Source organism: Alternaria dauci, chromosome 2 (assembly GCF_042100115.1).
Source record: "Alternaria dauci strain A2016 chromosome 2, whole genome shotgun sequence".
Lineage (NCBI taxonomy): Eukaryota > Fungi > Ascomycota > Dothideomycetes > Pleosporales > Pleosporaceae > Alternaria > Alternaria dauci.
The window spans coordinates 1,177,336-1,193,235 of NC_091273.1; the positions used below are offsets into that span (position 1 = coordinate 1,177,336).

At 51.4% G+C, this 15,900-nt stretch overlaps 6 protein-coding genes across 6 annotated transcripts; 1 reads left to right on the top strand and 5 right to left on the bottom strand.

Moving 5' to 3' along the window:
- Positions 1-3: 3 nt before the first annotated feature.
- Positions 4-1,977, bottom strand: ACET3X_002458 (uncharacterized protein; the record flags this gene model as incomplete). Its single annotated transcript, XM_069449203.1, has 1 exon — positions 4-1,977. The coding sequence occupies one exon, from the start codon at positions 1,975-1,977 to the stop codon at positions 4-6; it is 1,974 nt and encodes a 657-aa protein (XP_069309005.1).
- A 414-nt stretch (positions 1,978-2,391) lies between these two features.
- On the bottom strand, positions 2,392-3,069 carry ACET3X_002459 (uncharacterized protein; the record flags this gene model as incomplete). Its single annotated transcript, XM_069449204.1, has 1 exon — positions 2,392-3,069. The coding sequence occupies one exon, from the start codon at positions 3,067-3,069 to the stop codon at positions 2,392-2,394; it is 678 nt and encodes a 225-aa protein (XP_069309006.1).
- Positions 3,070-3,907: 838 nt separating this feature from the next.
- On the bottom strand, positions 3,908-6,227 carry ACET3X_002460 (uncharacterized protein; the record flags this gene model as incomplete). Its single annotated transcript, XM_069449205.1, has 4 exons — positions 3,908-4,544; positions 4,593-4,825; positions 4,875-5,982; positions 6,031-6,227. 4 exons carry the CDS (start codon positions 6,225-6,227, stop codon positions 3,908-3,910), a joined length of 2,175 nt encoding a protein of 724 aa, XP_069309007.1.
- Positions 6,228-7,351: 1,124 nt separating this feature from the next.
- On the top strand, positions 7,352-8,049 carry ACET3X_002461 (uncharacterized protein; the record flags this gene model as incomplete). Its single annotated transcript, XM_069449206.1, has 2 exons — positions 7,352-7,771; positions 7,846-8,049. 2 exons carry the CDS (start codon positions 7,352-7,354, stop codon positions 8,047-8,049), a joined length of 624 nt encoding a protein of 207 aa, XP_069309008.1.
- A 189-nt stretch (positions 8,050-8,238) lies between these two features.
- On the bottom strand, positions 8,239-12,655 carry ACET3X_002462 (uncharacterized protein; the record flags this gene model as incomplete). Its single annotated transcript, XM_069449207.1, has 4 exons — positions 8,239-8,657; positions 8,706-9,336; positions 9,388-12,370; positions 12,615-12,655. 4 exons carry the CDS (start codon positions 12,653-12,655, stop codon positions 8,239-8,241), a joined length of 4,074 nt encoding a protein of 1,357 aa, XP_069309009.1.
- Positions 12,656-13,317: 662 nt separating this feature from the next.
- On the bottom strand, positions 13,318-14,076 carry ACET3X_002463 (uncharacterized protein; the record flags this gene model as incomplete). Its single annotated transcript, XM_069449208.1, has 1 exon — positions 13,318-14,076. One exon carries the CDS (start codon positions 14,074-14,076, stop codon positions 13,318-13,320), a length of 759 nt encoding a protein of 252 aa, XP_069309010.1.
- Positions 14,077-15,900: the final 1,824 nt, after the last annotated feature.

Below are 15,900 nucleotides of genomic sequence, written 5' to 3' on the forward strand. Positions count from 1 at the left end.
AGTCTACCGCGGACTAGCCTTCATCAACCACGCTTTGATCCCATCTGTATGCCTCCTCGGTAATCCCTCCCATCTTCCCTCATCATACGTCGCGTCAAGACTCTTCAGAATATTAGCCGCCTTCCTAAGCACCACTCTTTTCGCGCCAGCCCAAGGCGTCTTGTCGATGAAAGCATCCGCTTCGCCCATCAGCTCCATCCTCTTGTCCCTGATCTCCTGCCCATCCAGTTTCTCTGCATCACAAAGCTTACATTCACATCTGAAACCCCATGTCCTCTCCAGGAACCCCTGTCTCGTTTCGTAGTCAAGCGAAGCATCGTACGGATGGAATAGTTCATCACCAGCCTTGATAGGCTCCGTAGCGCGAATGATGATCATGTCGCCCGCAAACTCCTTTGTTGTGTTGGCAAGGCACGAGTGATTGATATACGCGGCGTGGCGCCAAAGACCCGTACTAGCGTTCCTCGCGCTCTCTTCTCCAAACTGGCTTCCAGGCCCGAAAGCGTTGCGCGACATGATGTCGTGGACACGGAAGACGTCTACAACGGGACCATCCTCGTTTGAGAAGACATTGCTACCTTCGCCTTGGTAGTCGCCGTAGAGACCCATGAGGTCTTCGGTTTGCGATGGCTGGTTGAGACATTTCTGGACGAGCGCTTTTGCGAGGCCGACGGGCGCAACGCGGATACGCTCGTCGCGGGTGTCGTACGTCAGAGCTGTCAGAGTGTCTTCTTCGTGACCCCATACTACGCAAAATGCTTTCTCGCACATGACAACCTCCCCAGAGGCGACGTCACGGGTGGCGTAAAGTCCACGGCCTTTGCCTGGGCTGTCTTTGACCACGGTGTTTTTGGTAAAGTTTCCAGCATCGACTCTTGATCGAGCTTTGGAAAGACCGGCCCTGATCTTCATGAGATCGTAGCTTCCTGTTTCTTCTTCGCGTAGACGCGCTTCAATCCTTTTTAGTTGTACCTTGGTGTCCCTGTCGTCCGGGGTGAGCTTCTGTGCTTCTTGGAAGAAACCTTTAGCTTCCTGCCAGCAGCTCTGATTATATGAGGCTGATCCGGCGCGGTAGTATGCTTTGCTGTCTAGTTCCTTTGATTTCTGATCGTCCCTTCCGGTCAATGAAGCTCGTGCGTCAGTCTTGACTTCATCCAGCCGGCCCAGTAGCAGATTAACGTAAGCACGATTCCGAGAAATGTCGCGCGCTAGATCAGGGTTCTCTCCTGCGACGATGTCTTGCTTTGCGACTGCGAGGCCTGCGGTGTACTTTTCGTGGGCTAGTGGAAAATCCTGCTTCTTGAGTGCGTTGTTGCCCTGAGTTTTGAAGCGCGTAGCTGCCTTCTCTGCTGCCGCTGCATCAGCAAAGTCCTTGGCCCCTTCTTCGTGGCAGATGACTAGGTCGGAGGGGTGGTCGATTCGAAGACTAGGCTCTCCCTGTTCAGTGAGGGTAAAGTACGGCTCTTTGATGATGAACTGCTTTGTAGACTCCAACACATCATCGTTGTAGCGCGTTTTGTGCAGCAACATCTCGAGACGCTCTGCATCACTTCCGTCCTCGTCCTGAACCATAGTCCATGACCTCGCTACGAGAGTAACTACCGGGCTCTCTCGCTTTACAACCAGTTTGCAGCCTCGATGGTGCGTCTCCATCTTCAGATCTGCCATTTTCATCGGCTTCAAATCTGAGAGTGGTGTCGTGCATGGCGGATATGGCTGGCCTACGCCAATGACGGGGATCGTAGATGAGGTCTTGCCTTGGGTTTGCATCATATCCGGATCTGGTGCACCGCCCATGTCTGCCATGAGAGCTGCACCAGTGGCCTGCTGGTGAGCAGCCAGCTTGTCTCTCGGGGCCTTTGCATTTCCGCTCTGCTCCTTGCATTTCTCCAATCGTTCTTTGATTGTTTTCTGTATCCGCTCCGCCTCTTGCTCCGTTAGGTATATCGTGTTGTCTTCACGATGGTTATTCGCCATGTTTGCAATTTATTACGTTCTTCTCTTGGCCAATCTCTCGACTTTCCCACAAGTGTTATTCAAAAAAACACTTTTGCGCACCAATTTCGAATGTTTCCGGATAGCCCCGCTGAAAATACCGATGTATCAGGCAACGAGGTAACAACAGATGGCCCCGCTGAGGAAAAGAAATGTTAGAAGTACGAGGTGTGAAGCGGATTTGAGCTGACGAGATTAAATTTCGTACAGTCAGATGCTCTTTACTTGAACTTTGACATCAAGTGCATCCGGAGGGGTCGAAGCTAACTGAAATTTGTTATCGATAAATGTGGGGCAGGAAGCGACACCTTTGGAAGCGCAAGTTAAGCCGCTCACGAAGTCTACCATTGCCAACGTGGACCTCGCGATCACTATATAGTAATTTGAGCTCCTAGTCTACTTCCATACGCTCGAGCTTTCTGCGCCCGCTTCTTTGCCCTTTTGATATGTCTCACTTAGACTGTTGTACAAACCTTTGACCCTCTCAATCTCGCCTAATAGCCTCTTCCTCTCGCTTTCATCATCAATCTCTCCAACGACGTCAGCAAAGCTTTTCGCAGTGAAGAACTTGTTCTTGCGATTATACAGTTGCCTGCTCTGTACCTGCTCTTCACTTTCGCCTTCCCCTTGCACCCTGAATACCTCTTGCAGGATATCGATGTCGTACGGGATTCCGAATAGATCCCGACTATCCTCATACGTGAACAAGTAGTAAAACTCGTTGAAACCTGCCCAAGTGATGCCGCTCAAACAGAGAGAACAAGGCTCATGGGTAGCCAGGAAGATGCAGTCTTTGGCCGGATGAGGTCGTGTTGATGGATCAGGGAAGTCGACAGTGCAGAATTGTTGGATGCAGTTTATCTCGCCATGTAGGAGAGGTGATATGCGTTCGTTGTTTGTGGCGAGGGTGTATGGTGCAAGGTCTTTACGGGCCAGGATAGCGGCGCCGAAGAGTTTCGAGCCGCTCGAAACGCCTTTCTGCGTCAGAGGTATGATACTTTCCTCGATGGTAGATAGAAGTTGTGAGACGAGTTTCGCAGGTGGTAGTGGTGTTGAAGTTGTATTGGACGACATTTCGTGACTGCTAACAGAAAGACGTGGTGGAATTTGTTATTGCGAGATTTGCAAAGTCAGTCTCCAGATGGGATCGTGGTCGTTTTTGACCACGATTCCTGTTTCGCTTATCATTTGAAGCATTCGTTGACCGTGTTTCTCCTAATCTGCACATAGGGGGCTACCGGTGGCGTACGTGCGGGGCTCACCGATATATTTGTAGCGGGGCGCCGCTGTCCACCTACACTCCGTACGCATCGAGTTCTATTCCAGCTCTTTAGGTACAGGTCTCTGGTTGCCTGGAAGCCTCGCAGCAGGTTGCTTCAGGCGCATTGCTATACCATGCTCATTTACCGAAAGCACGCTCAGAACACGCCATGCACGTACCGTTCATTGAAGTCGATTTCTGCATTTCGGTCAAAGCGGATCGGCTGGTGATACAAGTTGACCTCCTTGTTCGCATGAGATTACAAAACGGCTGATCTCTTGTGCTGACGCAAGGAAACGTCCCGTCTTGATCTAGGAATGTCAGGAGGCTGGCATGATGTCATTAGAGCTGTACGCTGCCTCGTTCAGACGACACGTTTCCCACGTTGCTACCATCCTCCATGAGGCGCGAGTGTATCCTAGGGTATGGAGGAGAAAGGATAGCAGTCACGATTGCAAAGGGCAGCTGCCGACAAGGTGTCCACGTGGAGACGCTAGTCGAGCACAGAGCAGACGCGTCGCGTCCTTCCACTTGCCGTCTACTCCACGTCGACCAGGACAGCGAAACCCGACGACAACTCTGCATCAACCGAGTACAAGCAATGGATTATCTGTACGATTCAACAACTGTTTACATTACTACTCGCGAAACTTATAGATCGACAAACTCGCCCTTGAGCAGCGGATCGTCGCGCACCTGCTGCAGGTACTTCTCTACCTTCGCAGTCAACGCCGGCACGTCGAAACCAAAGTATTTGTAGGCTGCTTTGCCTGGCAGGCTGTGGCCGAAGCGCTTTATACAGCATGCTGCATCGGCATACCTCTCCCATCCGTTTGGCGCATACGGCTCAATGACGACAGCTGGAATACCGCGATGCCTTCTCAGCGTCTCCCGCTTGTACTCTGTGGGCTGGGCATCGAATAGCCGCTGGCATGGGAAGCTCACGACGCGTGCCTTGATGTTCTTCGTCCTCAGCTCCTTCGCCGTATCAACCGCATGATGCAGCTCTGCACCGACACCGATAAGCGTCACATCCGCATCCTCAACCTCGTCGATTACGTATGCACCCTTCGCGACCGAGTCCCGCTTCGTCTGCGCGAGCTGAGGAAGAGTGTGCCGCGATGTCGAGATGATCGTTGGTGTGTTCTTCGCCTCGATCGCTGTGATCCACGCGCCAGCAGTCTCCTCACTGTCGGCCGGTCGAATATACAACAGATTGGGCATAGCGCGGTAGAGGTTTGCGAGTTCAATCGGCTGGTGAGTTGGGCCGTCTTCGCCCATTCCAATGCTATCTTGATGTTAGCGAGGAACATTTAGAGAGCTCTGGAAATGCTACCTGTCGTGTGTGGCCGCATGTATGACCTGAAGGTGTTGCAGCGCACCCATACGAACGGCCGGTGCTGCGTAGAGATAGAACATAAAGAAAGAGGATGTGACGGGGATAAATGTGTTGGGTGCAAAAGCTGCCAAACCGTTGGAGATGGCACACATGGCATGCTCTCGCACACCGTAGTGGATGTACCGTCCGCTGTAGTTGCCGACAATCCCGCACGTTGTCTTCAGATCAGGCTGATACTTGTCAGTTATCTGCTTTTCCGGAGACAAGTACAACACTTACATTCTGGAAATCGACCTTGCCCTTCCAGATCATGTTGACTGAGGGTGACAGATCCGCTGTGCCGACCATGAAGTTGTTTATCTTTTCGGCGATCGAATTGAAAACCAGGCCTGATGATTTTCTCGTTGCTGTTGGCGCATCGGGAAATGAGCTCGGGACCAGATCTTTCCAGTTTTCTGTCAGGCGGCCCTCGACTCTGCGTTTGAAGTCGGCTCCCTCCTCCGGATACTTGCTCTGATACCCGTCTACCTTCTTCTCCCAAGACTTTACAAGCTCCTCGCCCCTCGCCGGAATATCCTCAAAAAACTTGCGTACTTCATCGCTGATCACAAAATGCTCCTCGGGGTTGAAGCCGTAAGCTTTCTTCATGTTGGCCACATCCGCTGCGCCAAAAGCTGCTCCATGCGCAACCGCGTCGCCTGCAACAGCACTGCCAATACCGATAACCGTTCGGACATTGATGAACGTAGGCTTCTCAGTAGATGATCGCGCCTTGTTCAGAGCCTCGACAAGGCCCTCAATATCGAAACAGCCATCCTCAATGTCGATGATATCCCAGCCGCATGCTGCCATTTTGGTATTCACGTCCTCGGTATTGGTCAAGTCGACAGAACCGTCGCAAGTGACCTGGTTGTTGTCGTAAATAATGGTCAGGTTGTTCAGCTTCAGATGGCCAGCAAAAGAGATTGCTTCCAAGGCAACACCTTCTTGAAGGCACGCGTCTCCGATCATACACCATGTGTGGTTAGACACCACGTCGAAGTCTGGCTTGTTATAAATCGCCTGCAGGTTCTTTGACGCCATTGCCAGGCCCACCGCATTCGCTACACCCTGTCCCAATGGGCCAGTTGTCACCTCAATGCCTTCGTGTTCGATTTCGGGATGTCCTGGACACAGCGCGTCGACGCGATCTGAGTGGTACGACTTCAGTTGATCGAGAGTCATTGCTTTGTAGCCTGTGAGGTGAAGGAAGGTGTATTGGAAAAGGCATGTGTGGCCGTTTGACAGGACGAATCGATCCCGATTGAAGTATGTAGGTGTGTGCGGTGCATATCGCATGACATACTTCCACAGCGCAACACCAATCGCTGCCATGCCAATGGCACCTCTACCGCATCTTTAGTCCTGCTTTCGCAAAGATTGTTGGGCGACTTACCCAGGATGCCCGCCATTAAATTGTTGGCACAAATCCGCAATAAGCAGCCTGAACGTCTTCAAGACATGATCTTGCTCTTTCGATAACTTTTGGACCGACGATTGTTCCACTTTTTCCTCTTTTCTCAGTCCATCTACGACATTCTGGCCGTAACCGGTCGAGCCGTTTACTTGCGGTGAATCTTGCGATGTATGCATTCTGTGCCGTTCTGCGAGGGAATTGTGAGGTAAGAACTTCACCACAAGAAGATGGATAGATTTATAAATCTAAACGCACTAATACGCGCGTTTTTCCTGAGTATCTCGTGTGCTCTTCTGAGAACCGACCTTGACATATATCCAGAATGGTTGATCGGACTTTCCAAATCCGGTAATCCGACGCGTCGCTCTTGCGGAGATGCACATGGTGTTTTTGACTTCCATTGGATGGGAGAACTTCCAACTAGATCAATTACAGTAACCAGTGCCACCGACACTCTACTTTGTCAATCCTACTAAAAGCTTCCCCGCATTTTGCCACGGACTACTGCATATCCTGATCACCCGTTGTAAGGACGGTACTTCCTTTCTCGCCAGAATGGTGATATGACGCGCTGAACATGTGGGGTTACTTGATGCGTGTCTATCCTTTGACAGCGCTTGCCCTTGCTTTCCATGATTGAGCTTCAACAAACAGACATGGCCCCGGCACTGGCACTTGAGTCTACTCCGTTCAACGCGGAATCTACGGCTACCGCACAGGTAACTATTAAAACACCATTGCCGAACCCGTCGTTGCAGGTCACAGCAGACCACAATCTGAAGCTGCAAGAAGCGCCTGTGTACGCACCAAAGAGGGGAGAAGTGTTGTTACACATCAAAACTACAGGTGTTTGCGGGTACGAAATGTCGGTACAGATGGGGTTGTCAAAGCTGACGAGGTGTCAGATCTGACATTCACTTTTGGAAAGCTGGGAGAATAGGCTCACTCGTTGTGGAAGGGGACTGCATCCTTGGACACGAAGCGGCAGGGATCGTTTTAAAGACTGGTGAAGATGTCACATCTCTTAAGCCCGGTATATTCGACGCCTTGGTTAAACTCTCCAGTGCTGACATGTATTCTAGGCGATCGCGTAGCAGTCGAGCCTGGTGTTCCATGTGGCTCATGCTTTCTTTGCTTGGACGGCCGATACAACCTTTGTGAAGATGTCCAATTTGCAGGTGTTTACCCATACCATGGCACTATCCAACGCTACAAGACGCACCCGGCGAAATGGTGTCACAAGCTTCCATCTGGCGTCTCGTATGCGGAAGGCGCGCTGCTCGAACCGCTTTCCGTTGTCATGCATGGTATCAAGTCGGCCGGTCTGTCCCTCGGTCGTGGTGCAGTGATTTGCGGTGCTGGGCCAATTGGTCTCATTGCGCTGGCTGCAGCAAGAGCGAGCGGAGCGCATCCGCTTGTCATCACGGATCTTGAGCCTAAGCGACTGGCGTTCGCAAAACAGTTCGTACCGACGGTCGCCACCTACCAGGTTGATCGAAATCTAGATGCGCAGGGTAATGCCAAGAAGATCAGAGAGCTCTTTGATTTTGAGACTGTGGGCGAGTATGGTGCACCGGAAACTGTATTGGAGTGCACGGGCGTGGAGAGCAGTGTCGTTACCGCGGCATACGTAGCGAGAAGAGGTGGTACGGTCATGGTCATCGGCGTAGGAAGAGAGATCATGAACAACATACCCTTCATGCATCTGAGTCTGGCTGAGGTATGTGCTCTGAAATTCACGAGGGTCATTGCTGCAAGTGTTTCTGGAACTCCATTCGCTAACTTCTGCTACAGATTGATCTCAAATTCATCAATCGCTACCGCGACACATGGCCTTCGGGCTTGCAATGTTTGGCTGGTGGTATTCTTGATCTGAAGCCACTTGTCAGCCATACCTTCCCATTAGAGAAGGCACTGGATGCTTTGCACACATGTGGGGACTTGAGCAATGGAAGCATCAAGGTGCAGATTGTGGATGATGTGGATGACGTACTGTAGTTTACAAACAACCCGTACTCTCAGTATCATCAATCTAATGCTAGGTATCTTTAGCTTTCCGAATCAATGAAGTGTATGTTGGGCCTGTAAAAGGGGCGTTGCTCCAACATTGAAAGAACGCCCATCAAAGTCAGACACTTTGCGGCTTCAAATCAGCAACTGACTTCATCTTTAGTGTGATAACCCGGCTTATGCCTTGTCCCACCGTTTCATCCCCTCTTTCTTCATCGTATCATACCAGTTCCTCACATACTCCAATCCTGCGTGCGGACCATAAATCTGCTTCTCCCATTGTGGGATCGGAGCTTTCAACCCCGTTTCATCTTCGCACTTCTGCATCAGCTCACTGAGAGTGCCGCCGCGGTCAATCACATTGTCAGTACTATATCCCTCTATCGCGCGCTCTTCACGTCTCTTGCTGCGAAGTGTCGAGGTGGCAACCGTATCAACAGTGAAAGTGTGTGGATCGACGACGACACCATAATTGTCCTTGGCACCTTCGACGGTGACTAGATGGCGATGGACTTCTTGTGCTACGCGTTCGGGAGGGCGCGTGAGAGGATCGCCAAGACCTCCACCACCCCAAGTGATCCATTCCAAGACGTCGCCTAAAGGTTTTAGTACTGATCAAGAATATGAAAAGTCCTGAAAATTACCTGGATAAACGTGGATGTGATCCTGCTTCGACTGACATATTTCGATATTGTCCTTTTCCGCTGCTGTGCCATAGCTGTTGTTGCGATACAGAATTTTCCTCGATCTGCTTCCCGGCTTACCACCGTTAACACCCCATGCTTTAGTCAACCACCGATCATCGTGCGTGCTGACATCACCTTCGCACAACCATCTGTACAATGTTCTCTGTGCATTGCCTCCTCTGTAGAACCCAGCGCCTCCAGAGTCCGGCAACGCTTCATTGGCCTCAATAATGACGGGAAAGTAGAGCTCGATGTTCTCAGCCGGGATGGACTTGATGGCTGGGAAAAGACAGTGACAGTCTGGGCCGTCGCCGATCGGTCGCGCAGGTACACCGCCAAAGCCGATCTGGTAGAGCAGGTAGAATTCGCCGTTGGGCTTGAAACCGGAATAGAAGAGGTGTGGTGAGTCGGAGAAACCTGCTGCACATCGATAGGCAGGATTTTGTTGACCAAAGAGCGCCTGTATCACGTCCATGATACGACCGAGGAGATGGGTACGGCAACTGACAGCTGCTGGGCGGACGGGGCGAAGAATGGTGCCAGTCGGGATCTTGATGTCGAGTAAATCATGGAAGCCGTCGTTGACAACCTGTCGAAGTTAACTCATTTCTTGTATAGCTTTTGGAAGAAGAATTCTTACTGCAAAAGGGTCGTGAATAGCCAGCAGATGATACCCGATAAACATCTTGAACATGGTGATCGAGAGGTAGAAGTTCATCGACGTAGTTGACTGAGGTGATGTGCCGTCCCAATCAAAGATGAGTTTGCCATCTTGCTTTCTCATTGAACAAGTGATAGCGTATGGACCGACGCCTTGTCCATCGTCGTCAATGAAGTCGGTGAAGCTCGATACTTTATCGCTGATCTTCTCATTGATGATCCTGCTAATGGCAAGCTTGTTCTGCTCCAGCAGATAATCTGTGGCTGCCTCATAGACCTCGAGGCTATAGCGTTCACAGAGCTCGGTGACACGAGTAGCAGCTGTCCGACAGGCGGTAACGAGCGCCATCAGGTCACTCTGGAACCAATCTGGGGCGCGAGAGTTGCGAAATATTACCGTTGCAAGAGTTTCGTTGTAAACACCGTTTGCGTAGAGCTTAACGATAGGAATTTGAAGGCCGTCTTCGTAGATGGTACTGGCATTGATGCTCATAGAGCCCGGAACTTTCCCTTGTACATCAGTTATGTGTCCGAAGTTTGCCGCCCAGCCTATGAGCTTGTGCTGATAGTATATAGGAAGTAGCACGATAACGTCGTTGAGATGTGATACGGCACCATCAATTTGATAAACGTCGTTGGTCACGAAAACGTCGCCTTCTTCAACCGTGCCGTTCCAGCCGTTCAGGAATTGCTGTATGAAAGATCCAAATTGACCAACGAGCATCTGTCCACGTGTATTAGTGATCACGTTGAACTCGTCTTGCTGTTCTCGGATCGCCGGGCTCATGGCGCAACGCAGCAGAAGTGCATCCATCTCTCTCCTGATAGACCCAAGCGCAGAGGCAATTAGAGTAGCGATAATGGGCTGCTCTTTAATCATATCTTGAGCTGACTCTCTAGTATGTACGGTCTTTCGTGCTTCCTTCTTCTCAGTAGGCCAGATGAGTATGTTACCCATAGAGTCGATCTCTCCATAGAAGCCGGGCAATATAAGCGTGTTCGAGTCCATCTCAGTGACAACCGCTGGTCCATGAATGACTTTTCCAGCGCCCCCAATCTTGGAACGGTCCCAGAATGTGGCTTCGACCTTTTTGCCGTCCCAGACGATTGGCTGCTTCGCTGTAATCGCGCCTTCCCAAGGCTCAGACGTACGAGCATGTTCTAGGGGTTTGAAGGCCACTTCCTCAGAAGCATCAACAACCTTGGCACGTAAGCGCATCGTCTCCATTTCTGCATGCGCGTGTGAGAATCCGAACTGATGTTGATGGGCTTCATTGAACTTGTTACGTAGAATGTTCACGAGCTTGTCTGAGTTTTCGAGCTCACTAGAAGTCAGATCAACAGTAAGTGTCATGGCTTGGCCCTTGTAACGCATATCTGCTTGGTATATGACGTGCAACGCAGCATTCTCATCTGCAAGCGAGGTTTTCATCGTGTCTACACCACTAGCCTTGAGACTGAGTAATGTCTCCTTGAGCTCGAGCTCTGTGATATCTGAGAAGGCGCGAATATATGTGCAGCTCTGTTCGTGGGACATCTTGGTGATGGCATCGCCTTGTGCACAAAGAACGCCAGGAGAGGGAGGGACGATGACGGGCCAGGAACCAAGAAGCTGGCCTAGGGCGTTACCATGAAGCGGACCAGCACCACCGAGAGCAACCAAGGCGAAGTCGCGCGGGTCGTAACCTTGCTCAACAGAGACTAGACGAAGAGCCCCATGCATGGATTCGTTTACTAGGTCGATGATTCCCTCAGCCGCGGAGGCCGTATCAAGGCCCATTTGCTTAGCAATTGACTCAACTGCAGCAGTAGATGCAGCAACGTCCAATTGGAATTTTCCGCCTAGTAGTTTCGAAGGAAGACGACCCAGCGCCAAGTTTGCATCAGTTACAGTCGCTTGGGTTCCACCCTTGCCGTACGCCGCAGGACCGGGTGTAGCACCACTAGACTCTGGCCCGACACGCAAGGTCTTTGTAAAGTCGTTGAAAATGGCAATGGAGCCGCCGCCGGCGCCTACAGTGTTAACATCAACACTTGGGGCGCGGACGGATAAGTGGCCGATGGCGGTTTCTCGTCGGATGATAGCATCGCTGCCTGAGAGTAAAGCGCAGTCGGTAGAAGTTCCTCCCATGTCGAAGGTGATGAGGTTCTTGTAAGGTGTGTTTTTGGCTACCAGATGTGAGACTGCCTTGACGCCACCGGCCGGACCGCTCATGAGGATGCGCACTGGTGTCTCGCCAGCGAGGTGAACCGACGTTAGATCGCCATCAGATTTCAGGATGCGGATTGTATCGGTGTCATCCGCAAGCATCTTCTGCAGGTTCTGCATGTAGGTTTTGACTACAGGCTTGACGATGGCATTCGCGGCCGTCGTAACGGTGCGCTCGTATTCCTGTATCTCTGGCAATACGTCTGTGGAGGTAACGATCTCAACATCTGGGCCAAATTCACTAACCAGGATGGCTTTGATGCGTTCTTCATGCGTGCTGTTAGCGAAGGAGTTGATGAGCGATACGGCGATGGCTTGAGGCTGTTGTCGCTTGAGATCCTGTAAGTCTTTTCGTAATTCATCCTCGTCCAACTCGTGGAATATGTCACCATCAATCTTGATGCGCTCTTTGACTTCGACGGTTCGCTCGAGCGGCACAAGAGGCTCGGGCTGTTCATAGTGCATCCAAGCACCTAGCCCGCCTGGTATTTGGCTGCGTCTTGTAGCCAATATGTCCTTGTGGCCCTTGGTGACAACGAGGCCGCATTTGGCGCCCTTGCCTTCGAGCACGGCATTGGTGCCAGTGGTGGTGCCATGATGTATATACTTAAACTTGCCGTCCCAGTCGTATTTGTCTTTTAATATTCTCCGTGCCTGCTGCACGCCTTGGTGCACGCCAATGGACTGGTCTGTCGTGTTGGTCGGCACCTTTGTGCGTACTGCCTCGCCGTTGGGCGTGATGACGCACACTAAGCTCGGTTAAACGGTGAAGTATGTATACTTTGTACAAAAGGGCCGTACCGTCGGTGAAGGTTCTGGGGTCGTGTTAGCCGCATCCCATGACCTAGGCCGGGTCGAGGCAGGCAGTTGAGGTGGTGGCAGCTGCAGACTCGGGGAACGTCTGCATGTTCGTCGCCGTGGCTAAGAAGAAGCTAGCGAGCGGGCGTCTTCGCATGGGTACACGAGGCAAAATTCAGTGGGAAGCTGGCATTACTCACCCTCCAACGTCAACACCCAGGCGGTAACCCGGCGCAGCCATGGTGTCGTAGGCGCGCAGTATGGGGTCCGGCAGTCAGCGGTGGATGTGAAGCTGTCCACGACTCTGCAACGAGGACTGGATGCTGGGGTGTCGCATGGCTCTGCGTCATGCTATAACCATGCTTTTCTGGGGCTGATGCTAATGCGCCGAGCTGATACCGGCGACATGGTGTAGGCAGAAAGGCGCTTGCTGCTATCCATTGCCGCTGTCAGGCCATGCGCCTGGCCCATAGCGGCAGTCGCCAATGCTCTTGAGGAAGGCGAGTCACAGCTCCCAGGGCGTAATCGGCTTGTTGAGGATGATCCGTGGCAGATATCATTCGCGTGTGGGGTCGCGTGACCTGGTCGCAATCCTGCGATCTACTCTCCGACTACTCGGCAGAATTGTCGTTTGCCTCGGATGTTGCGAGATATGCCGTTATCAATTATGAAGCTTGACGCGAAAGTGGATATGCTTGCTTGGCACATGGGCTGAGGACGGCCTTCTTTTATTTCCGAAGTTCCGAAGTTCCGATAAGCCCGCCAAGCAGCGCCCTCCTACCTAGATACTCCCACACTCAACATCGCGACAAGATGCTCTGACTCTCTCCGTTGTACATTCGTAGCTCATATAGTATTTATTACATAGTGGCCCATCATCTCGTCCAACCCATCCGTCGCCGCCTATTTGGCCGCCATCATCTCCAAAAACTTGTCTCCAAGCGCATTCGCCGCCATCGGGTTATCTCCAGTAACAAGCTCTCTGTCCACGGTAATACTTCCCATCGACTTGGCAATGCCCTCTTGCATGTCCGCACCTTCTTCCCTGAGCGTACTCTCCACCTTGTCGATCTCACCCCTGAAAATCGTCTCCATCAACTTCTCCTCAGCATCTGACCAGCTCGTCATCTTGTACCCCGAGTACTCAAACTTCTTGCTAGGTCCGTACTTGGTCGAGAGGAAAGCCCATGGCCCATGGCAAATTGCCGCCGTCGGCTTCGACAAAGTGTGGAAGTGTGTGAGTATACGGCCTAGCTCGGCGTTGTCGCCCAGGTCGGACAACGGAGCATGGCCACCGGGAATAAAGACACCCCCGTACTTCTTCAATTCATCGTCGCTGATCTCGGAGAACTTCCTTGGCCGTGAGAAGCCATTTTCCTTCTTCATGCGTTCTATCAGATCCAACTCTCGCTGCTTCTCGTAGTAGTTTCCAGCAAAGGCCGCGAGAGATACGCTGAGCGGGTCAGGAGTGGGTTCCTTGCCCTCTGGCGAGGCGAAGGTGACTTCGTAGCCGGCGTCGAGAATCTTCTGTAGAGGCTTCGCCAGCTCCATGAGGAAGTAGCCCGAGTCTTGCGAGACAGTCTTCCCATCATTGCCGGTGTTGTAGAGAGGGAACGAAGATGCGTCAGAAAGGACAATGAGAACTTTCTTGTTTGCGGCCATGATGATTGAAGCCGAAGTGTACTCGTGTTATTTGGGGGAATGTTTAGTGTGCCGTCAATATGGGAAATTGAATGGATACTCAAAAGTTGTGGTTTGGTACATGTCACTACGAATGTCTGGGAATGTTGTATACATGGATGGTTCTCACTGCAGGAGGTCAGTATGACGTAGCCCACCGTCTGCGCTCTGCAAACGTCACACCCACCATCCTCTCCACTCAGGTGTTCGACATGTTGCGCAAAGTGTCGAGTGCCGGGCAACCTCGGCACAAGCTTCGCATTGTCGTCATTACAAGTTCAAACGCAGACGGTGCGCGATAAAGACACGTCGCGTCGCATCGCATGTAAACGCGATTTGTGCATGACTCGCAATGACGCACTCAGCTCGCCTTTCCCATACGCCTACACCAGAACTCCGTGCCAACATCAGCAGCCTTCGTTGAATTAATTTTGCAAAAGTTGCGACATAACAGTGAACAGAATCTGCTACGCATAATCTAATTTTATCGCGTATCTGGCCACAGACCAGAATCGCAAGATTGCGACTTGGACGCCTAAGAGTTGTGCCTGTTTAGGCAACACCAACACAGGGAAGAAGAGGACAACACAACAACATCCAATTCCGTTTGACTCGCGCTCTCAGAATAAGTCTTATATATCGCGCGTGAAACCTGAGCGATCCATGGGCAAAACCTGCTACAGATATCTGAGCCCATATCTGATTTCCACTTTCAGCTACTATGCGCCTGAAAGCCCTCAAACTCCTTTTCTTTTCCATTCTTCCCATCAGCTTAACAAAACAGTTTGCTCCAAACTGCTCTCGATCATGCAGGTGGACGCCAAGCGATTCCTGTCCCACTTCAATCAAGGCTAGAATTAGTTCCAATCCTTGTGAGGACAACATCTGCCTTCCTGACTACTTCGACTTCACGACCTTGGGATCCGTCCACTTGGCCCTCCTTACATGCCGTAATATGACTTCTCTCGATCTTAGTATTGACGGGATTTGTAGTACATGGCCAGACCGGCGGAACCTCCCATTGAGCCATTTGGGTGGAGAAAGATATGTTGACCTCAAAGTCCTGAAGCTGGATGGCTACGGGTGGGACTGGTGGAATGACGAGGACGTTTGGACTGGTCCAGATTGTCGTTTTGGGGGCAAGCTGGATTGTTTCATGAACATAATGCACTGGTTTTACAAGGGTCATTGGAAGAGCTGGCTCGAGTGGCGCAAGCAACCGAAATCGCAGCGCGAGAAGACCAACGCAGAATTGTGGCTTGACGCCATGGACTGGACGGCTATTGAGGAACTATCGGTGGAAAGTGTTCCAGACAGTATGCGAAAAGTCCTTTCGCAATCGCAAGCATTACGGAAGCTAAGAACGTCGGACATCGAATGGACTACAAGTCTGCCAAACGACACGCTTACGCATCTATCCCTCTATAACGACACCCATATACGAGAGTACCTACCCGATATCCTAAAGCGTCAAGGAAAGTCGTTACAGAGTCTCGAGCTTCGCTGGCATGATGACTATATTCCGATGCGGCATTTCGGCGGCTTGGACAAGGACTTCGATATGCTTGCAAGCCACACGAGCAACCTTTCACATCTCAGTATCAACGTGTTACACAACGATACTGCATGGCCTTTCGAAACGATCGAGAAGATCGTCACTATCCCTACATTACGAAAAGTGGACTTGTGGATGAAATCGCTTAGCAAATGCTCGTCTCCATATGACCATCAGCTTACGATAGCGGAGACGGAGATGCTAGGGTTTAGCGACGATTATGATCGTGGTTGTCAAGGCAAAGAAGCGTT